Source organism: Colletotrichum tamarilloi, assembly GCF_030869305.1.
Source record: "Colletotrichum tamarilloi strain Tom-12 chromosome Unknown Scaffold_86.1, whole genome shotgun sequence".
NCBI lineage: Eukaryota > Fungi > Ascomycota > Sordariomycetes > Glomerellales > Glomerellaceae > Colletotrichum > Colletotrichum tamarilloi.
The window spans coordinates 62,939-84,683 of NW_026849469.1; the positions used below are offsets into that span (position 1 = coordinate 62,939).

Consider the following 21,745-nt stretch of genomic DNA (forward strand, 5'->3'; position numbering starts at 1 on the left):
TGTTTCCTTGTGGATGAAGCCTATCTGACAGTCAGCTTTGCTTTTTCTCATTGCCGTTGGTCCTCTCACGTGCATGCCATGCCATCGACTTTGCTGCAGTCTCCGCGTCTTAACTGATGCCACGATGTGACAGGAAGAGTAGGTACTCGAAGTTTGTCCTGTCATTTCACTGATGGTTTGCAAGAAAGGCAGTCAACGACACAGATACAGCGTAGCGTCTCTTGTCAAGAGCGGTCTCACCTCTCTCGCGCCGTGCCAGTCTCTCTGGTACACCACCGAATTGTCCATGTTCTTCCATTTCCATGACGAGAGGCTCGAACTTTTGGCTGCTCTGTGTCGTGGTTGTGTTTTAGCGTGAGCTTTACTACAGAGACACCACCAACTTCGGGCCATTGAGACGTGCACCCCCTTGGACTCCATCAAGCCCGATTTGATTGGAGGAAGTGGTCAAGCAGGACTGGCCAGGAAGGTCAGGTTCGAAGGAGGGCGGCAGCCAGCCATCCAGCAACAAGCCATAATAACAACAGACCAGGAGCCAACCAGCCCAGGAGCAGGAAGGAGCGTGGGAGCAGAGGCAGGAGGGCGAGACACCGGCCAGCGCTCCTGCAGTGTGTGAGTGCCAGGAGTGAGGTGCAGGCAGGTGCAGGGCAGGTGCGATGCTGCAGGTGTGGCCCACCCCCTGCCTCCTGTCTTCCGTACCGCCCTCCTGAGTCCTGGCCAGTGGCTACTCTTCCTTCCTGCCTTCGGGCTGCTGCTTCCTGCGCTGCCTCGACTGTCTCGACTGTCTCGAGCGTGGTCTCTCCTTCCTTCCTGCCCTTTTTTGCCGCCTACGTCTCCTGCAGTCCTGCTCTCTCCCGCGCCTGCCTGCCTCTTTATTGTAAAGCCATAGATAACTCCCTGTCACAACTGGCAAGTGGCCCTTGCACCTGCACCTGCACCCAAGGCACGGATACACCTGCAACATGTTGCTGTCCCAGTCATGTTTTTGGCTGCCCTCAGGCATTTCAACCCGACTGACTGCCGTCCCTCCATGAATGAGAGGGTTAATGAAAGGCAGAGACAGATGTGCAGCATCGGGAATCCAATGCTAGAGCTAGGCCAATTATGTTGCTGCCTCAGACAGCAGAGTTCACTCACCCAACACCACCACCACCTTGACCCAAGTTCAACACACAGATTGGTACTCACAAAGTGGTGAGCGCAAGTGAAATAAATCCATGCATCAAAATGGAAAGTGAGTGCCCGTCCGGCGTGAGGTGTACAATGGCGGTTGGCGGTCCAGTGATCCACCCACCCAGCAGCACTTTCCCTGGACCATCACCAAACAACGGCTAATGACTGGTCGATGCCCAGTTCCTTCCCCCTCCAGCGTGGCCCCCCCGGTTGCTTCGCAGCAGGAGCGGTGTCGTGTCGTGGACTCATGGAAGGTGAGAGTGGAGCCGGGGGCAAGAGTGCCCCCTTCCCTCTGTCAACTTTGACGTCCAATCTGAAGATTGAAACCCACACTCGTCCTCAATCATCCGGTGCCGCCCTTTTCTGTCCTAAAACGGGGGTCGGGAGATACGTATCGATCCCTCGCTTGTCCCGATGACGAAGTACCTCCGTACCTTCTTTTAGCGTCGTGGTCCCGTCGGAGCCAGTCACCCTGTCGTCTCCACGTTCGATCCAATCCAAGGCCCGCCCATGTTTTTTTTTCTTCCTTTTCTCATTTGATCATCCATCATGTTTTTTATTTTAATTTTTGTTGTAACGCATTTTTTCCATACTGCTCGAGTTTGTAATTCCAGTCTACTATGTAATTCCGTGTCTGGCTCTCACCACCGAAGTGAGCGGGGGGTGGCCATGGGCAGTTGCCAACCATACTCTTGTAGCACCACTCTTGCCGTCCCCTTCTCATCCCCGTTGCCAATGTGTCCCAAATTGCTCTTTTGTCTACTTGTACCAGTCGACACGGCGAGGAGTACATAGAGCCATCCAGACACGGCAATGCCCATCCCACGATCAGCGAGACCTACGGAGTACGGAGTACATACCTACCTACATACACTATCCGAACACTGCTGCTCACAACCCGTCATTCCTGTGTTAAGGTGCCCGTGTCAGAGTACCTACAAATGCCCTGTTCTACTCTGTACTCTTGCCCCAAGTACCTACCCTGTGCTGCCAGCTGAACACTTGTAATCCCCTTCTCGTCTCGTCTCGTCTTGTCTCTCTGAGGTGTACATTCAAACTGTACAAGCTGCCGTGGGACCTCTGGTGTGGAAAGAATACATAATACCTTACTACGTAATGTCAGCGAAAGATACTTCATATTGCTGAACCGTCAATCGACACGATGTTCTATTCCTCAATTCCCCTAGTGTCCAGAAAAGGTGGGTGGTGCTTGCTGCAGTGTGTGAGTTTTTTTTTTCAATTCCCTCCAGGTCCGCTCCTGTTTCTTCTGGCCAGGTTCCTCCAGGGTGGTAGGAAAGTATTGAGGTACTTTGCTGGAGGTACCCTTACACTGACAGCCCAGGTGCACCGCACAGAGTATGGAACCGATGGGTGCCCACTTTGCTGCCGGGCTGTCCACTCCGTCACTGTCACCCCGTTTTCTTGGTCCTCCTACCTAGTCCCTCAAAGTACCCGTCACCGGCTTTTTGCCGCATAGGTACTGGCCTCATCCCAATGAACAAGGTACCACGGCCAGGTACCGGGCTCGTCTGGGCTACCTGAGTCCTGGGTCCTCAGGTACCTATCCGCACTCCGTACACCACCCGACTACTGGGCTGCTACCGCCCCTTCCACCACCCCTTCCACCCTTCTCTCACTCAACTTCGCCCTCTCTCGCCTCCATTCACACGCACGCCGCCATCATTCCTCTCTCCACTTTACATCCTCACCCCCGTCCCCATTTCTCTCTCTCTCCCCATCTCCATCCCATCCATCCCAACCCGTCCCATCCATTCTCACTCCTCGAGATTCTTCTTGTCCGACTTTATTCCTCCTTCTCTCCCCTCCCCGAAACCTTCTTCTCTTTTCAAACCTCCGAATCCGCCGTATCACGACGAAATCCCCTGTCCTCGACTCTGCACGATATTTCCATCCAAAGTCGTCGACAACCCAGGATTCAGGTTCTCATCTCTCATCTCCTCTACTGCACGATATTGTCGAATTCGATTGTCGCCTCTCTACAACAACCGCCCGCCTGCCCCCCATACAGGCCCGACTACGTTTTAGGTGCACGACACTGAGCAAGAACGTAACAAATCGAGTCGACTTGATCGCGTCTGCTGCTCGACACTTGGAACACCTCCAAGTTACACCGTCCTTTTCGAATTCGCACACCTGTTTACGGTCACCTTCCTCAAGGTAAGCTACAATCCCAACAGTGTGAACCTCCAATCTATCCAGAGTCATCCTGGAGAGCCTGGTACACAAGCTTCATCCAACTACTCGACGCCCGAAATGCGATCGAATTCCACATGCGGTATCGATAGAAGGCATGCTTCGGTATGGTCTGGAGACGTTCTGCCACCCATGTGCTACGATCGAACCGGCCTCAGTCAATGACCAGCCCTTGGTTTTAAGCACTGCAGTCCCAAACGGCCACATTCAAGCAGCAGCAAATGTTTCCTCCATGCTGGTGCGCTGGAGCTACACAATGGCCACTGCATTGGTTGACCACAGGGGACCCCCTTCCCTGCCGCTGTCGCCTACGTCGCCTCCCAGCATTTCCTCACTCCAATACCGGCCCGCCACTACTTGACGCATCGTTCGACGAAGCTTGTGTATCAGACTCAAGGCACAGACAGTCAAAGTTTTTTGATTTCCTGGATATTCTCGCTGACCATTCACCAAACAGGACAGAGCTGCGGCTTTCCATTTCATTTGCACAACTTTCTTCGTCCCTTCTATTGCGGCCCTTAGAACTCCTCTGACGCCCTCGACGACCTTTCTCCGTTCAAGCATCCTTTTCCCGAGTCAGCCATCACTGCATCTCTTCCTCCGCCCAAGATACATATCTTTCGCTGGGTCTTTCAGCCGTCCTCAATTAGCGACACGACTGCTGCACCTTTTTCATCGATCCGATCTCTAGACGTCTTGTTGCTCCTCCCCTCGTCGCGATTTCAACCCTTGATGGCTATTCGCAGCTACTAAGGGCTCGTGTCACCAACCCTCTCACCCAACCGACACACCGACTTCCATCGGCCTTGGACAACCATCGCTAGCTCGACGCGGCATTTCTCCCACTGCTAAGTGTCTCTTCCGAGTACATCGAGCAGTATCCTCAACCCGACAAAGATCTACATTCGATCTTCGTCGGACGCCACTCAATACCGCCATCATGCCCGGAGGTGTCTGTGCCGTCCTCGACTATGAGGTCGACCAAATGGCCGAGTTCGTTGCCGAGATGGCCACCCGCGTTGTTATGCCGCTGTCGACCACGGCCGTCACGCCCCCGTTCCGCAAGTTCGTCTCGCAGATCCTCTCATCGACGAGATTGCCCAAGAGCACCATTCTCCTCGGCATGAACTACCTGGCGAAGCGGGTCAACACCCTCAAGCAGAACAACCCCTCGTACACTGTACCCGAGGGACAGGTTTGGCGCATGCTGACCGTTTCCCTCCTGCTTGGAAGCAAGTTTTTGGACGACAACACCTTCCAGAACCGTTCTTGGTCTGAGGTGAGCGGCATCCCCGTCGCTGAGCTCAACGCTCTGGAACACGAGTGGCTCGAGCAATCCGGCTGGCGTCTCTACGTCAACCTGGATTACAGCGCGGACTACAAGGCTTGGCTCACCAGCTGGGATGAATGGAAGATCCTAAAGGACCAGGCTGCGGCAAGAGTCACCCGCGAGAGACTCGTCCCCGCCATCGACACCAACATCAACAACAGATACGGTGGACGATCCTCCTATCATACGTTTGTTCAGCAGCAGGCGGCTGAATACGAGCGCTACGAGGCTATCAAGCGCAACGAGTTGGCTCATCAGCAAGCCTACGGCGGCAACTGGAATTGGCAGAATGCCCCGCTCACTCCTCCCGATTCTGGCTATGGCACGCCCGAGTACATTAATTCAGCCACCTCTACCAACGCTCGCTACAACGATTGGTTCTCCCAGGCCGCTACCACTGGCCAGTGGAACACCCGCTATCAGCAGCCCTCGCACAACTACTATGGTCACCGCCACAACCAACAAAACTTCCCTGGACACTATGGTTACCAGCAAACCATGTGGGAGCACGGTGTTGCGGAGTGTAGCTGTGCGAACTGCGTTGGTCCTACCAAGGCATCATCGTACTTTGCCCACCCTAGCTTTGGCCAGCCTGTAATGGGCTAAAGTTGTGGCGATATCTGGCAGATTCACTCAATCGCCTTACGAAACTGGAAGAGATTTTTGCTATCGGAAAAGTTTGGGAGGTCTAGCGTCACCGGAGACGCGGACTTTGTTTTTTTTCTGGCATGAACGATACATTTGCATTCTTCAGATACCCTCTCACGACGAGAACCGAAAGAAGCGGTTATTTGACCGAATGGTCTACACGTCGGCATTCGACTTCACGACACGGGCACGTTTGCCCTCACTCGATACCATCGCTGCCACACGCGATTGACTTGGCTACTAGATTGTCTCGCAGCCACAATGCGTTTGGAGGTGGATGGTCACGACGCGCGGCTGCGACCCCTAATGACATATTTCTTTAATTCTTTCTCCCCTGGTATACGGATAAATTCATCACTGGCGTCCCATGGTCGCCATTCGCGATCCCCACGGAGTTTTCATTTCCATAAATCCTTTGGCTGTATTTTTTGTTTGGTGTGATGGTGGTGGTAGTCTCTTGGCATTCCCCTCACTACCCAATCTTCGTACATCGACTCATGGTTCCGATCGGTCATTACCCGCGACAGCAACTCTACGAGTTTCGATTCCCGAGTCCCCCCGACGATTACCTACCACCAGCGACATCCATTTCCTTTGTGGCACGCCAAAGAGACAAACTTGTTTTCCTGTAATTCAACCTGTTCGGCAACAACTCGGCTCCCTATCCCGGCTTGCATTCCGTCTGCGAAAGGCGGAAACTCCAGCTCTCAATTCGACAAGACCTCGCGGTCATTGGCGCCTGCCTTGTCGGCGCTGCCCCCCCCAAAAAGAAAGGACGAAGTGCATTAAGTAAAGGGTACATAGGATCACATTTCACTTTACTGGCTGGCTTGGCGCGGGCATACGATTTTCTACTTGCGAGAACGAAAAAAAAAGGGGAGACTTAACATGGGGAGGTGTTTTGCATTCATGTTCACTGATCAAAAATGGGAGGCAAAGCCTTCAGGACGTGGGTACGGAGTCTCTTTTACTTTTTACTTTGTTTGGCATTTCTTGTTCATTCGGCACACTGGCTCGTCTCATTGCCCGGAAGGCACAATGTCAGAGGGCCACTGCTGTTTCTACGCCTTTTTACTGTTCATGACATTGTTAGACGTTTTTTTATTTTTTTTTTCTCTTCATGCCAACTTGTACCGGCATCCACTAGAGTGTTTGGGATCGGGGTTGGATACATTCAGTTTATGGGAAGGCAGGTTATCTGCTCTTCGACATGTGGATGGTGATGGGAGTGGTGGTTTTACGGATATGAACCCAACGAACCAGGCAGCCGTCGGGACTGGTGCTAGATTTGTATGTCGCCCAGTGGCCGCTGGTTAAGTAGGCACGTCGTCATGGGTATCGGGTACGCTATGATGTGGTTTACATCATTAGTAGGATTGAAAAAAGTTTTCGCCGAAAGGACGAGATTGGAAAGGAAAACAACGGATGGAGCACACAACGGCATACCCACGGGCGACGACAATGACATGGCCTAATTAGTGAAGACACTACAGTCCTAGACAACTAAACAAAATAACAAAACATGATGAAGCAAACACATTCGTCTCAGACGTTTCGATTGTGACATGAAAGATTACTTGACGGCGGCGTGAATCTGAAGTGCTATGAGAAGAAGATTAGGTCTTGGGAGGAGGAATTTGGTGATGACTTGGAGTGGTGCTTGATGACCCAAGTGGCCCAGCCTACTTTTGATTGGATTGCTGCCCCACTCCAACGAGTACAGTGATTTTCTGCTCCCTGATTCGCTCATTTGCCAACTTTCCTCCAACTTCTCAACTTCGACCTCGGCCTCATCCTCTCACTCACTTGAGGCACTCACTCGCCCACAGACGTCTTCTTCAAGGACATCTTTCCTCTATCAGAGAGAGAATTTGTGATAACCCAAAATTTGAGGACCGTTCTTTTACTGGAACCTTTGCATCATTTTGCCTGACGCCAGGCTCCCAATCTGAGTATCTTACGAACACCTACCTCACTGAGCATAAGACGGCCTACACGAGTGCTCGGCTGTACCCTAGCCTCTACCCCAGACAAACCGACCAACAACAGCAAGATCCAAAAAGCTCAGGAAGACAAGTAGCTCTCAAAGGGGTTCAAGACGAGGGAGAAAAAAAAGAGGCTGCTTTACATCGATTCAAGGAGCATATCAACCTGGGCCGTTATTCCTCCGTTCTCCATTCTGTTGCAGACGCGGAAGCCTTTCTCTGCTATTCTGCCCTAGAAGAAGGTTTCGAATATCGAACCTGGTGAAGAATCAACTTTTGAGGAAGAAGAGAAAGAGAGGAAGAGGGGGGAAAAAACTCACGAGACACGATGTCGAGATTCGTATCGGCGGGGGCCATCAACGCCGAAACAGGCGAGGCCGTACCCCAAGACACAACCGCAACGCCCGCAACAAATGCCGGTGCGAGCGCTGCCGGCTCAGCGCCCAAATCCGCCCCCGAATCCAAAAAGAGCGCCGAATGGGACCTCGTACAGAAAGAACTCGACGCGGAACGCAGGCGTAGGGAGGAGGCGCGCGTCAAGTCCGTCGAGGGCGGGGAGAAGAGTCTTTACGACGTCCTGCAGGCGAACAAAGCCGCGAAGCAGGCTGCGTTTGAGGAGGCGAATAAGATCCGGAACCAGTTTCGCGCGCTGGATGATGATGAGATTGATTTTTTGGACGAGGTTAGGGAGGCTAAGAAGGCTGAGGAGGAGAGGGTTAGGAGGGAGACGGAGGAGGGGCTTGTTGCTTTTCGGAGGGCGCAGGGGGGTGGTACGGGGGCGAAGAGGGCTGGTGATGGGGAGGAGGAGGGTGAGAAGGGGGAGGAGATGGGTGGTGAGGGGGAGGGTGGTGATGAGTGGGCTGTTGGGCCTAGGAAGAGGAGGAGGAAGGAGAGGGAGAGAGGGTTTGGGGTGAAGAGGGAGAAGGGGGGCGAGGACAAGGTGGATGAGAAGAAGATGGAGGATGCGGCTGATGCTGAGAAGGGAGCCGTGACGGGGAGTTCGACTGGAGCTGCGACTACGGCTGCGATTACGACTGCAGCTGCCCCTGCGCCGGTGAAGGGGAAGCCGAGTCTTGTTGCGTACGGGTCTGATTCGGACGAAGAGTGAGAGGAGATGGGCCGATGGATCCTGGGACATGTTGATTCTATGCCAGAGCACTTGACGGGGTGCTATCATTATGGAGGTGCTGCTTCATCTGTAGATATTGATACCTGCTTCATGCTTGACGTGTTCTCCAGCTCGAGCAAGTACCCAACTTATCCGCAAGAACCCACAGTCTCACGATGTAACGTGGAAAGACGATACCGGGGAAAAGAACTTGGTGGAAGAAAGAGGAGTGTATAGTAATACTCGTAACAAGCGGAGGGCTTTATGGCATTATTTTGGCCAATGAACCCATAGTCTATGATAACCTCCCGCGCTCCAGTCCATGCAGCGAAACGGAAGAAGATACATGAAAAAGCAACAGAATGAAAAACATCAAGCTAGAATTACAATATGCTGTGAACCCTCCACTACCCAGTCGCTTTCTCTAGAGCTGTGTGGGGTGGTGGCCATGATAGTTATACATCGTCTCCTTTCTCTTCTCCTTCGTTATGTAGAACCAAACGAAATGAGGCAGAGAGGGAGTCCTTTACTCGTCGTCAATGTTTCCGACATTGGGCCCCTTACGCTCCTCCCCCTTGACGACACTCCACCCCCACGTGCCCAACGACCGCAGCGTGCCCTTGATCCAGCCCTCAATCTGCGTCTCGGGGATGACGATCCCCTTTGCGCGCTCCTCATCCTCAGCCCGGATCTCAAACCGCCGCATACGCTGCGCGATACGCGGATCAATGACCATGGGCGAAGCCCAGATGCGCTCCTTGGTCTTCTCCTCCTCGTCGGCCGTCGCCTCGTCGACGGGCTTCCAGACGGACTTGACCCAATCGCGTTCCTCATGCACCAGGGCACGCTGCTGTTCGTACGGCGTGGGGGCGGAGGAGTCATCTGCGGCGGTCTCGGGTTCGGCGTCGCGGTATTCGCGGGCGTGGGCGAAGCAGGCGGCTGCGACTTGGCGGCCCACGTCGTCTGCGAGCTGGCGGCGGTTGAAGAAGCGGCCCATGCGGGTGAAGGTGCCGGCGAAGCCGAGGAGGTGGGGGAATTGCACCGGTTCCGAGGGGGAGAATTCGGCGGGGAGAGTGGGAGGGAGGTGGGAGGCTGAGTAGTCTGCCGTGGTGTTGTAGGGAACGGGTTGGCGAGGGCGGTCTGATTTCTTTTCTTCTTCCTTGGGCTTTTCTTCCTCCTTCTTTTCTGCTTCCACGGCACCGCCCTCTGCTTCTGTTGCTGTAGAATCTGAGGTCGCTTCTGATGCTGCGGGCTGCTCAGGGGTAGAAATTACCTCGGGCTTGGGAGGCGGGTCAAGGGGACCGAGCCAGCCCTCGTGTAGGCCGCGAATGTACTCCTTCCACGCGTGACGCCCGATAACGATGTCTCCTCCGGGACCCTCGAACTCGGGTGTGTTGTTCTTGGCGCGGATGGCGTCGCGAATATTCTCCTCGGTGGGGAGCAGCTCGACCTCGGGCCTCTCCTCCCTGCTCCTGCGCCTCCGAATCTTCTCCGCTACGGCAGCGCGGACATCACCCTGCTGCCGGCCCTGGACAAATTCCCAATCCAGACCCGAGGCGGCGAGGATGGGCTTGACATACTCGATGAAGTGGTCCTGCGCGACGCGCAAGCCGTCGCCGGGCGGGGAGGCGAGGATGACGGTGAGTTTGCGCGGCAGCTGAGAGGGATCGGTAACAGGTTCGCTGGCGAGCGGGGAGACGGCGGCGGCCCAGCGGGCTGTGGCACGCTTCTTTTCGCGCTTGTCGTAGATGATGGCGGAGGAGATGGCGCCTGTGAGGGAGAGGAAGATGAGCCAGTTGCGTGAGGGTAGGCGTTTGGGAGGGCCGCGGAGGCCCATCATTTGCCAGACTGGATTCGGTTTCGCGGCTTTGTAGCCTTCTGCGGCGGAGGTGGCTGTTGTTGTGGTTGTTGTCGCAGCGGTAGCAGTGGGTGCTTTCGGGGCCGCCTGGGAGATGCCATTGTCAGTTTTGAGGTTCGTGATGATAATGGGGACCGCTGGATGCTTACCTCGGGCGGCGTGGGGTTCGAGTCCGCCATTATGAGTGTATATTAGGGGGGGTGAAAGTATTTAGAAGTTTTCGTGTAAGGCGATCTGGTGTCGCACTGAGAATGCGACTATGAAAACGGTGGCTCGCAATGCCTCAAAATGCCCTGTCCTACCTCAGGCCAGGAGAACTGAGGTGAGGTTTTTGGAAATTTTAGTCGCGATAAGAGCTTCGCCGAATTATCGGACCTATCTGTCCCTAAACGGCATAGTGCGGACTGAAAACTGACCGCCTGCCATAAATGGAATAGTGCCCCGAGAGACGTACCGAGCGAGCTGTCACGGCATCTTCCTCTCCAGAGCCTCCTCTTTTACCATCAAAGTCAGGTACACCACTAAGTTCAAGATGAACTTCATATTCGCCTGATTTGGTGTAGGGAATTCCTTTCCATATTGTCCGCTTAGATCCTGATTCCGGTAATTGACTGCCCATGTGATGGGTGCTACACCGAGACCCACGTTGGACCAGTTGTCTAGCGATCCCCGAAGAACAGTGGCAGATCCTGATGCATGATCGACTTATTGCACAATGACAGCCCAAAACTAGCGATGGCAGGCAGCTGCATGGCGGATGGGGCGTCGTCGGGCCGTGGTTATTGGGCGACGATGGCAGCGAGCATGGAGCTCAATCATGGATCACTAGGTAAACCTGATACAGGCACAGGGCATCACTTGAGCCTGGCGGCCGTCCTCCGACCAAGAGCTTCGTCATCCCAACCGAGAGCATAACGTGTGGCGGTGCCTTAGGCTTGTTGATTCCTCCTGTGCTGCTCACGAGATTACGCCATACGAGGTTGAACGTGGTGGTGCTGTGAAGGGGAACACGGCGTAATCGATAGACAGAGACGGTGCCAAGCTCGCCAGGATGCTGGTGACATGCACCAGACCGCGGCATCGAGGATAGAAGAGCAGGAATGCCATGCCATGCATACGACGACGAAGAGTGTAACGCTGCCATGTGCCACGGATGAGCTTGTGAGCTTGTGAGCTTGTTCCTGTGGCGGGTGTGACAATCGTATACGATTTGGAGCGGATGAGAGCGGGGCGGCAGGCGTTCAATATGCTATTTATTGCTAGAGTCATGTCTCACGGCGGCTGTACACGGCCGACGATGCCTCGTGCCGATGCCGAGCGTGAGCCAGGCTGTTGGGCTGGGTGGGTATGGTAGAAGACGACGACGCCGCCGCCGCCGCCGGACCGCTCGATCAGGAATCAGTTGGCAGTTGGCACACTTCAGTGGGGGGTCGAATACAGTAGAATTTCTTCTTTGTCTTTGGCCATAAGAGAACCCCTGTTGGAGCCTAGGGACCAAGTGACGTGCGGATGCGGGCGAGACGAGATGGCGACGGGAGAGATGAACTAGATGGAAGGGATAGCCATGCTTGTGGATTAGGCGGGCAGGATGCGTAAGTGATGCGACCGCTTGAGCTTTCCGAAGGGCTAAACGGTATGGCCATTCAGAGACGTAGAGAAATAATCCGAACTTTCAGGTTAGGCTGTCTGCGTCCGGTTGATACCCAAGTAACCTTGCGGCAAGGCACTTGACGTGCTCCGGTTGGAGAAGGGAATTGGCGAGATGCCGGAACGATGTTGCACGGGGAGAAGTGAAAAGCCAATCGCGGAGACGGAGACTGAAGATGGCGGTGGCACTTTAGTACCTAAGATTCGATGGGTAGTATCAAGTGACTGCTGGATCTCAGTGAAGGTCTCATGTGGTATGTCTGTTTCCCGGTGAAGAGGGGCGGTCATTTGAAGACTGAGGTTAAAAGGTGAGAGACGATTCGGAAACAGAGGCTTGAGAGGCGGTAGTCGTAACAGAGTTTCCGCTGGGTAGTCGAGGTCCCCGGGGGAAAGTCAATGACTGAGTCGAGTGAGTCGGATTAGAGCTTCAGCTCCGGGGGCTAGCTGAAGCATCCAGGGCCCGATACGTTGGCGGGCCGAGTTCCATGATCCATGGCATACGATGATGTCGAATTGGACGTTGAGTCTGCAGCATCAAGATGGAATCCAAGAGTCGGTGAAAGGGGGAGAATAAGCGAGTCGTCGAGGTGCAAGTAACTTTCCATAGTACAGAGTAAGGCGAGGTACATGTCGGCGGTCTCCTGCCAATTGCTTAGTACATCGTCCGCGCCCCTCCTTCCTCGTTGTGGTTCGCCGCCCCGCACGCTTTGTGGGTCACGGCCGATGATGGGGATGTTTGGGAAGGAGCTAGAAATGCAATGCAGCAAGCTGTAGACAGTGCATAGCATTGGTTCCTATCCGTATTTACCAGCGTGTTGAGAGTGTAAGCGATGCACATCCACGATCGAAGTAAACAGTAAGGTGTCTAGACTGCTAGGGAGTGTACAAAGTAGCAAGTGTCATCCTCGCAAGGCATAAGGCCAGATGCCAAACCTCCAAGTGGAGGAGGTGCGGCGGAGGCATATCCAGAATCCCAGTGGATGCAGCTCCGACCCCACCTCACCCCGCTCATCGGCCACTCACAGCTCGGCATTGGCTGAATCTCAGGGGTACTTGGGGTCCAGCGAGGCCCCTCGACTTTCAAGGCCGCGGCGCCGCCCCCCAAGTGCCTCCCCTGAGTTCTCAGATCCCCGCCTCGCCTCAGGTGCTGGTAGTGTAAATTTGTACGTAGTAGTGTGTTGCTCGTGGCAGGTGCGGCGTGGTTTCTCTTCAGGAGGTCCCTTCCCGTCACCCCGTCTGGTCTTGCCCTTTTTCTTGCTGCGACGGGCTGCATACCTTGCTTCCCTTAACTATTGTACCTTCCTTAAAAAGGGAAGGGAAGGAACATCCTACGACACTGACGTTGAACCCAATTGCATTCCTTCCTTCCATTCAAGGTTTACACAGTACCTCGGATACCTAAGTAATGGTTCACAGCGGAAGGTACCTGCTACCTCCCTCGACCAACTCCTGCCTTTGCAATGGAAGAAGTCCTTCCTGCACCATGACTCTGCTCCACCTCACTGCCGGGGCCGCTTCGCAGGTGTCCGTCCCTCTGTGCAGTGTGCACCCCATCATCACCCCTCCTTCTTCCCCCTCCCCTCCCATTCTCAGACCGACCCCAAATCCCAAGGCCTCCTCAAACCTTGGAATCAGCCTATTCGTGCCTCCTTTGTACCAAGTCCTCGACCGCCTCCTCGTGTGCGTGCTGAGAGCAAAGTACAGAGTACATTCTAAAATACCAAACACCAAAAACCACGTTGTTCCATACGCACCCAATACCTTAGGTACCTTACCGAGTGCCTCGCCCAACATCAGCTATCCTGTCGGTCTCGTGACTTGAACCTCTTTCTCTCTCTCCCGTCCCTCCTCGACACCTCGACGTCTGCCAGCTTTGCCTTTCCTCACCTCGCTCAAGCCACAAGGTGCTTCAACCTATCGCCTCCTGTTACCTGTATACACCGACTACACATAGCTAGCTTCCTAGCTCTGCCCGGTAGTCCTTGTTCTCGCCCTGCACTGTTGGCACCGGGGAAATTCCACCCCTTGGAGCATCAAGCCCCTCTACGCCACCTTTGCACCTTTTTGCTCCATCGGCAAGCGCCCTATCAACAAATCCTCGCCTCCCACCCCTTTTTTTTTTTGCTGGTGAGCATACGGATAGACAAACTAGCTTCCTCGACCGCCTTTACACTACACTCACTCAACTTGCCAAGGTATGTGGTGATACTCCAACCTCCAGATATCATAATCTTCACGTCCTGTCCTGCCTTACCGACCTTACGTTTCCCCCCATCCCTGGCCTATCCTCTCACTCACTAGGGCACGCACTTACCATTCATCAAGTTCCAGTGGGTTGCGAGGACCTCCCATCCACTCACCCGCCCACCGCAATCTATTCTTCTCGACTTCCGCCCCGGGGAACGACCCCAATCCATCCAACCACCCGCCTTGACCCTGCGCACTGCGGCTGCAACCTTCCCATCTCCTTTAGCAGCCTCCCCGCCGTCTACCACTCTAGTCGTTGCCTCACTTCCACGGTCCGCTCGCCCATAGCACTGTCAATTAAACTGCCACTTTGCTAGTCGCCCGCACAGCCTGCGCAACTACCAACCCCTACCCGCACACGACGTGCCCCCCCGAGTCAAGACGAAACTTCTACACAATGGAGGGTAATAATAACCGTCTCTACCTCAACATCGGTAACCAAAACGATCGTCTGGGTCCCGGCGGCGACCGACAATATCCCACCACGCCTTCTACCTTTCCTCAGCCCGTCTTCCCTCACCAAGGCCAACAGCAGCAGCAGCACCACCAACAAGCCGGCGGTATGCAGCACCAACAGCAGCAACACCCGGGGCAGCAGCAGCAACAGCAGTATGCGACCGGTTATGCTCAACAGGGCTACTTCCACCCGAGCCAGCAGCAGGGCCAATATCCTCCCCAGGGCCACGGCGACTACAACGCGGGCTATCAGCCTCGATCCAACACCCCGGGGACCAATGATCCCAATGTCGGTCTCGCCCACCAATTCTCTCACCAAAACCTAGGCGGCGCTGCTCGGGCGTCGCCCTACGGTTCCCGTGGGCCCTCGCCCGCTCAAAGACCTCGCACTGCCGGTGCCTCGGGACAGACGCCTCAGGGTTACGGACACTATGCGACGCCGCCGATGCCGAACCAGCAGGCAGCTCCCGTCGAGGTCTTTGCTCCTGCTCCTGAGCGACTCTACGAGAAGTACGGCCCGAACGCCAACAACAACCAGAAGAAGTGTACCCAATTGGCATCCGATTTCTTCAAGGACAGCGTCAAGCGTGCTAGAGAACGCAACCAGAGGTGAGTGCAGGACAAAGACTTGCCAGCTCGAAAGCAGCCACGTGCTAATCTCTCGTTACACAGACAATCCGAGATGGAGGTGAAGCTTTCCGAGCCTGGCCAGAGCCAGCAAAGGCGCGAGCAGATTTGGTCCACGGCCGGTCGCAAGGAGGGTCAATACCTGCGATTCCTACGAACCAAGGACAAGCCCGAGAACTACAACACCATCAAGATCATCGGCAAGGGTGCTTTCGGAGAAGTCAAGCTGGTCCAGAAGAAGAATGATGGCAAGGTGTACGCCATGAAGTCTCTGATAAAGACCGAGATGTTCAAGAAGGACCAACTTGCCCACGTCCGTTCCGAGAGAGATATCTTGGCCGAGTCAGACAGTCCCTGGGTCGTCAAGCTCTTTACGACTTTCCAGGACTCTTACTTCCTGTACATGTTGATGGAGTTCTTGCCCGGAGGTGACTTGATGACCATGCTGATCAAGTACGAAATCTTCTCTGAAGACATTACGCGCTTCTACATTGCCGAGATCGTGCTTGCGATTGAGGCAGTCCACAAGCTGGGCTTCATTCATCGGTAAGTCAAATGTTGTCGGTAAGCTCAGAGCCCGCGAAGCTGACAGGCCCAGTGATATCAAACCCGATAATATTCTACTGGACCGCGGAGGTCACGTCAAGCTTACCGATTTCGGACTCTCGACCGGTTTCAACCGCTTGCACGACAACAACTACTACCAACAGCTGCTGCAGGGCCGATCTAACAAACCGCGCGACCGTAACTCTGTTGCCATTGACCAGATCAACCTTACCGTCAGCAACAGATCCCAGATCAACGACTGGCGACGGTCGAGAAGACTGATGGCCTATTCCACCGTCGGAACGCCCGATTACATCGCTCCCGAGATCTTCACAGGTCACGGCTACACCTTTGACTGCGATTGGTGGTCCCTGGGCACCATTATGTTTGAGTGCTTGGTTGGATGGCCTCCTTTCTGCGCCGAGGACAGCCACGACACATACCGCAAGATTGTCAATTGGAGACAAACGCTGTACTTCCCTGATGATATCCAGCTTGGTGTGGAAGCCGAGAACCTGATTAGAAGGTGAGTAAGTCTCAGAACAGAGGCATTTCAGGGTACTAATATGGGTCAGCTTGATCTGTAACACAGAGAACCGCTTGGGTCGCTCGGGCGCCCACGAAATCAAGCAGCACTCATTCTTCAGAGGAGTTGAGTTCGATAGCCTGCGTCGCATCAGAGCTCCTTTCGAGCCTCGCTTGACTTCAGCCATCGATACCACGTACTTCCCGACCGATGAGATTGATCAGACTGATAACGCCACGATTCTCAAGGCTCAGGCCGTTCAGCAAGCCCGCTCGGGTGTGCCAGCGGTGGTCGAGGAGTCTCCCGAGATGAGCTTGCCCTTCATTGGATACACCTTCAAGCGGTTCGACAACAACTTCCGATAAGCGCGACAAACGCATTGTTTTGGTGGCCAGCTTATTGCGACTTGTATCCCGATCCCGGGGTGTACCGATATCATGCCGAGCAAGACGCGGAGATTCGGAGGACCAAGAGAATACCTATCAGTGATTCGCTGGCGACTCCATTTTGCCTACTGCCAAACCAATACACCCAGATTCTTGTCTTACAAGATTTGCATTTACCGTTGTTTTTTGTTTTCAATCACTGCATACAGGGCGTTTACTCGCATCAAAGACACCAAGTCGCACAAATCATGTAGATGGGAGGGTGAAAACGAGATGTCTTTCAAGGGGGTATGTAGTCGAGACGGCCGCGGATCACTAGAGTTTTCATTATGAGAAACATGATGAAGAAGACGGATAGTAGGGGGCAGCGTGAGGAGGGGATGTCAGGATGTACTGGTAATGCTGGATCTATCAGTGATGGATGACACTGGGATTCAGAGAGTCATGAGGACGACTGGCAACAGTGAAGTGATAGATGCAATCCAGACGATGCATTTGAGAACAAGACTTGGGACTTGATGGTTCATAATGTTTGTGATGCTTTTATTGTCGGCCTCTGGTGGCTATAGACGGTACATCTTCAAGTGTATACTGTCTTTGAGTAAGTTACGTAGGTTGTTTGGCCACGAACTTCTCACCATTCTTTCAATCCGATTGGGCACAGGCGAAAACCACACTGCAGGTCCACCGTCTAGGAAGTGCTAGACGCCTCTTCCTCTCCCAGTGTCTTGAAGGACCACATCAAGTTTCTGTATAAGCCTCTGTCAGGAGCCGAACTTTGCACTATTTGATAGAAGTGACCTGTGGTCAGATTACATTCATTGTTGATGGGTCTACATTCTGTCTGTTTTGTCTTACTATTGGTACTTGTTGAATAGGATGCCTTCGTAGGAATCTCTGAATGTAACTTATGAAGCCAAAGCTTTTTGCTGAACTCCATGGCCCAGTGCCACGTCGAAACCTCTCCTGAAGGTTCATGTCAGCTCTTCTATTCCCTTGCCCGGGGGCCTGATAAGCAAAAGCAAGTCTTACAAACAATTCCCTCTCTCGAATTACCCACGCCCAACGCCGTGGTATGACACCCCCTGATGTCACTGGAATAGGGCCATGTGGGCCACTGCTGACCAAGTTGACCCAGATAACAACCGTTTGCTTCAATGCTGGCCGAGGCACGAACCCTGATCACTATGAGAGATAGTCTCCTGGTGAATCCTGTATCTGAGCGAAGCAGAACTGCCTTCGTGGTATGCCGCAGAAACCCCTCCCGTCATGTCGTTTTATACAGCCTTTTCTAACACCCTTTCCGCGAACAACAACGCAGCTGTTCCCTTCCCACCACTTCACCTCCTCGTACCAGGCGCCGCAACATACCTCTCCTCGCGCTCCGACATGAACATGACCTGCAGCCAATACTCCTTCGCATCGGGATCCCAAAAGCTAAACTGCTTATCGTCGCGCTTATCCAGCTCGCGCGCGGGGATCTTGAACCCGCACGTCTCGTACGGCTCCGCCGCCACCAGGAGGTACTGGAAATTCTTATCCGGCTCCTCGATGCGCTGCGTGAAGGCGTTCATGACCTGCCACTTGGGCTCCACGTCGGGCGCGATGTCCGGGTACTGAAGCTGAAATAGCAGCCCCTGCTGACGCGTGATCGGATCGCGAATCTTTGTAATCTTGTACCCCGGCCGCCCAATCTTGATCAGATTCCGCCTCGCGCCTCCCGCGCCGAAGCCGGCGCCGACGACGCCGACGGGTAACCCGGTCGCCGGGTCGATGTTTTGTTTCCCCTCTTTCTGTTCGCGGGCGGCGCGGCGGGCGAGGTTGGTCTGGTGCTTTTTGCCCTGGGTGTGGGCGAGGTAGGAGCCGTCGTTTTGGTGGACGGTGAGGCAGAGGCGGCACTCGAAGGAGCCGACGTGGTTTTTGAAGAAGTAGGGGTCCTTGTCGAGGTCGATTGTTTCGAGGGCGAGCTTGCGGAGGCGTTCGCGGCGGTCTGCGTTTGTTGCGCTGAAGGAGGCTACGCCGCCGCCGCCGAATTTGGAGCCGGCGCGGTTTTGGTAGTCCATCTTGAGAATGTATTTGGGGAGGTGTTTGCGATGAGGAGAGGGTTGGTCGTGGGGTTTTGGTGGTTGAGTTAAGGATTTTCGAGGTAGACCTTTTCCGCTGTGGGAAGAAAGCGCTTCCCTTGGGGAGTTGATTGTAGTGGTGTAGAAAGGGCGGTGGTCTGGTTGTGGAAGGACCAGTTTGGAAGGCTGGAAGCAACTCAACCGACAAGAGCTTGGAGTCGCGAAAAGTAAAGGTCCACTCGTGTTCACCTCGGTGAATCCGACACCAAAGCGGAGTCAAAGATTCTCCGGCCAATTTGATATGGCCCGTGCGTCGGTGAGCCCGGTCAGCTCCCACAAGTTCACAACTTCACACGGCCCACGTCCACTTACACCAACTTCCAACTTCCAACAACCATCACACTTCCCGCACCCCTTTGTCGATATTTCCCTCCCGGAACATCCAGAATGCTGGCTTTCCGCTCAACTTATTCGATCGAGGGCTCTATTCTTCAACAATTCGGGGGCGTGGCGCAATGGTAGCGTATCTGATTCCAGTCCAGAAGGCTGTCCGTTCGAGTCGGGCCGTCCTCAACTCATCTTTTGTCTTTTTGACAATAACGTAACTTGAAGGAAGAGGTACCAGATGTCTGTTTTCTGTTCGTACTGGCCTTGTAGGCAGGGCCATGCCGTATTGCCAAGGTGGATGGATGAGGCGCATGTGGGAGCCGAGAGCCTGATTTGCTGCTGCGTAGCCAGCCGGTATGCACTTTCGACAGGGGGGAACGGGTTTCTTGCGTTGATATTCTGAGGGAAGGCTATAAAAGACCCGGTCTGGAGAATCTTTAGCATTGCCAATTCCTCACGGCACGCAATGAGCTGGGCAGGAGTGGCTGTCCTCGCCCTATGCCCGGGTGGCGCACCGATTGTCGGTACCAAAGCCTGTCGAAGGCGTGCGCGTTCACGAGCTTACGTTGCCTGTTCCGGTGTAACTTGCTTCCTGCCATGGAGGATACAGATTAATTGGCTGACGTGGGGAGATCCCCATGCACGATCCCGACAGGCTATCAGAATCAGGCTTCGAAGCCCAATCATCGGCAGCGCCGCCGTTTGAGAGCTGAACAACTTCAGCCACTGCAATACCGCGTTCTGTTCACTCAAAACGTCGCCGGCGCCAATCTTTCAAGCTGCACAACATACATGGATGGCAGTCTCGAGCGTGGCTTACCTCGCCCCTGGGCGGTGCCTCTGGACCCTGGTCTACGCCTGACAAGTGTGGGCAGTTTGTACCTGCAAACCAACCCTCCTATGGAATCCATGGCTGGTCTGATGCGACGTCAGATTGAAGTGGTCTTAAGGCAATGACTTCCCATACAAGGTGCAACTAGACCTGATGTGCTGGAAGAGGCAGGTTCGCTATATATCCTTCCATGATTCTCAAGCACACGCGCCATTACTGTCCACGTCGAACCTTCGTGATTCCGTGGGCCGCGGCTGGGAAAATATCGCATGATCTCACTCCGTTTCTCTTGCTCGTATTCGACACATCTATACGGACATATATCGACATTCTTCATACTCCTTCATCATCATCATCACACATAGTCCTGCATCTTAATGCCCCTTCTCGATACCTCTTCGTTATAATCCTTCTCGGTCCTGCTTCTCTACCCTATCTACGCCTTGTTCTTCTCTGCTGTATTTACCAACAAATTGCGAACCTTGAGTATATTATACCTTATACAAACGAACGCCATGAGTCGCAACATCACTTCTCTTTGGTGGCCTAACCCACCACGGATCGACTTGTTATGGAATGTCACCACCGACTGTGTGCTGTTCGGAGACTTTGCACACAGCATCGTCCGCACCTCTCCGGACTTGGACTTTTGCGCCATCAATATCAATGCCCTGGTTAGTCTGGCTAAGTCCTCCGTGCTAGCCAGTCATCCGCGCTTGAGAGAATATAATATCGGCACGCCTCTGCAGATAGCGTCCTGGTACCTGGCTGGCTGCGGACTGAATGCATCTGATCCAACTTGCGATACGACCTGCTTGAGTGCTTTGAACTTCAGAGACCAAGTCAGGGCAGAGCTCGACAAATCTGCAAACATGACTTGCATCGGCGAGTTGCGCTCATCCCTTGGGATAAAAGGCAACGCTGATATTGCAGGCGTTGGAGTAAGCTCGAAGAACAAGCCCTACACCTCACTTGAAGCTAAGTCATATGTGTGTATGTGTAGGTCATGATTACTTTTTTCATCGAGGCTTTGCTCATTTCTGGCTTTTTGGCTGCACAAGTTGCGGAGTATTTCAATGGCCCCGTTCCGCCACTCCCGACGAGGTGGAATATCTACCAGAATCTCACAAATGCTTACAAAGTTACCTTGCCGGAATTCTATTGGAGCTCTGTTCTACTGAGTCTCGGCATTTCCATCGCCTCCGTCCGTCTCGCTGCAGCTGGTTCAGGCAATAGAACACGCGAACAAATAAACCAATGGATTGCTGGTGGAGATCTCACCGTATACGATTTGAGTCTCTCGACGCTAGCGTCACTATACAGTATTCAGGCGACAACAATCGCTAGCTTGATGCTCCTGGAACCAGGAAGACATCGACGTTTGCTGAATCTAGCCGCTATCCCTGTCTTAGCGCCGCTTCTCGTGGCAATAAATACTTTAGCAGTCACCTACAGCAATACACTGCCCGACGATGTCAACAAATTGCTTCAGGACCCACTCAGAAGTAATCGGGCAGTAAGAGAATTTCTCAAGGTTTCGATCTATGTCACCATACCCGTGATGGGTGTGTGCTGGTTGACTGCTTTGTCAGCTAGAGATAGGAGCAGGTTGGCAGTTCGTCAGGATGAGCAGGCATCTGCCCCAAAGGTGGGATCAGGAGAACAGCTGCCGGATCAAACAGTCGTGGATGAAGAACAGCATGATGCTCGGG

At 53.9% G+C, this 21,745-nt stretch overlaps 8 protein-coding genes across 8 annotated transcripts; 5 read left to right on the forward strand and 3 right to left on the reverse strand.

The window, feature by feature from the left end:
* Positions 1-724: 724 nt before the first annotated feature.
* On the reverse strand, positions 725-964 carry CTAM01_12993 (uncharacterized protein; the record flags this gene model as incomplete). The annotated part of the gene is made up of 1 exon (XM_060528998.1): positions 725-964. One exon carries the CDS (start codon positions 962-964, stop codon positions 725-727), a length of 240 nt encoding a protein of 79 aa, XP_060376418.1.
* Positions 965-4,327: 3,363 nt separating this feature from the next.
* Positions 4,328-5,323, forward strand: CTAM01_12994 (meiotically up-regulated 80 protein; the record flags this gene model as incomplete). Its single annotated transcript, XM_060528999.1, has 1 exon — positions 4,328-5,323. One exon carries the CDS (start codon positions 4,328-4,330, stop codon positions 5,321-5,323), a length of 996 nt encoding a protein of 331 aa, XP_060376419.1.
* A 968-nt stretch (positions 5,324-6,291) lies between these two features.
* CTAM01_12995 (uncharacterized protein) lies at positions 6,292-6,588 on the forward strand (the record flags this gene model as incomplete). Its single annotated transcript, XM_060529000.1, has 1 exon — positions 6,292-6,588. One exon carries the CDS (start codon positions 6,292-6,294, stop codon positions 6,586-6,588), a length of 297 nt encoding a protein of 98 aa, XP_060376420.1.
* Positions 6,589-7,678: 1,090 nt separating this feature from the next.
* On the forward strand, positions 7,679-8,458 carry CTAM01_12996 (uncharacterized protein; the record flags this gene model as incomplete). The annotated part of the gene is made up of 1 exon (XM_060529001.1): positions 7,679-8,458. One exon carries the CDS (start codon positions 7,679-7,681, stop codon positions 8,456-8,458), a length of 780 nt encoding a protein of 259 aa, XP_060376421.1.
* Positions 8,459-8,984: 526 nt separating this feature from the next.
* Positions 8,985-10,495, reverse strand: CTAM01_12997 (uncharacterized protein; the record flags this gene model as incomplete). Its single annotated transcript, XM_060529002.1, has 2 exons — positions 8,985-10,403; positions 10,466-10,495. 2 exons carry the CDS (start codon positions 10,493-10,495, stop codon positions 8,985-8,987), a joined length of 1,449 nt encoding a protein of 482 aa, XP_060376422.1.
* Positions 10,496-14,607: 4,112 nt separating this feature from the next.
* CTAM01_12998 (serine/threonine-protein kinase cot-1) lies at positions 14,608-16,730 on the forward strand (the record flags this gene model as incomplete). The annotated part of the gene is made up of 4 exons (XM_060529003.1): positions 14,608-15,275; positions 15,339-15,839; positions 15,892-16,365; positions 16,415-16,730. The coding sequence occupies 4 exons, from the start codon at positions 14,608-14,610 to the stop codon at positions 16,728-16,730; spliced, it is 1,959 nt and encodes a 652-aa protein (XP_060376423.1).
* A 1,361-nt stretch (positions 16,731-18,091) lies between these two features.
* Positions 18,092-18,814, reverse strand: CTAM01_12999 (splicing factor 3A subunit 2; the record flags this gene model as incomplete). The annotated part of the gene is made up of 1 exon (XM_060529004.1): positions 18,092-18,814. The coding sequence occupies one exon, from the start codon at positions 18,812-18,814 to the stop codon at positions 18,092-18,094; it is 723 nt and encodes a 240-aa protein (XP_060376424.1).
* A 1,734-nt stretch (positions 18,815-20,548) lies between these two features.
* On the forward strand, positions 20,549-21,466 carry CTAM01_13000 (uncharacterized protein; the record flags this gene model as incomplete). The annotated part of the gene is made up of 2 exons (XM_060529005.1): positions 20,549-21,022; positions 21,446-21,466. The coding sequence occupies 2 exons, from the start codon at positions 20,549-20,551 to the stop codon at positions 21,464-21,466; spliced, it is 495 nt and encodes a 164-aa protein (XP_060376425.1).
* Between the last annotated feature and the right edge of the window lie 279 nt (positions 21,467-21,745).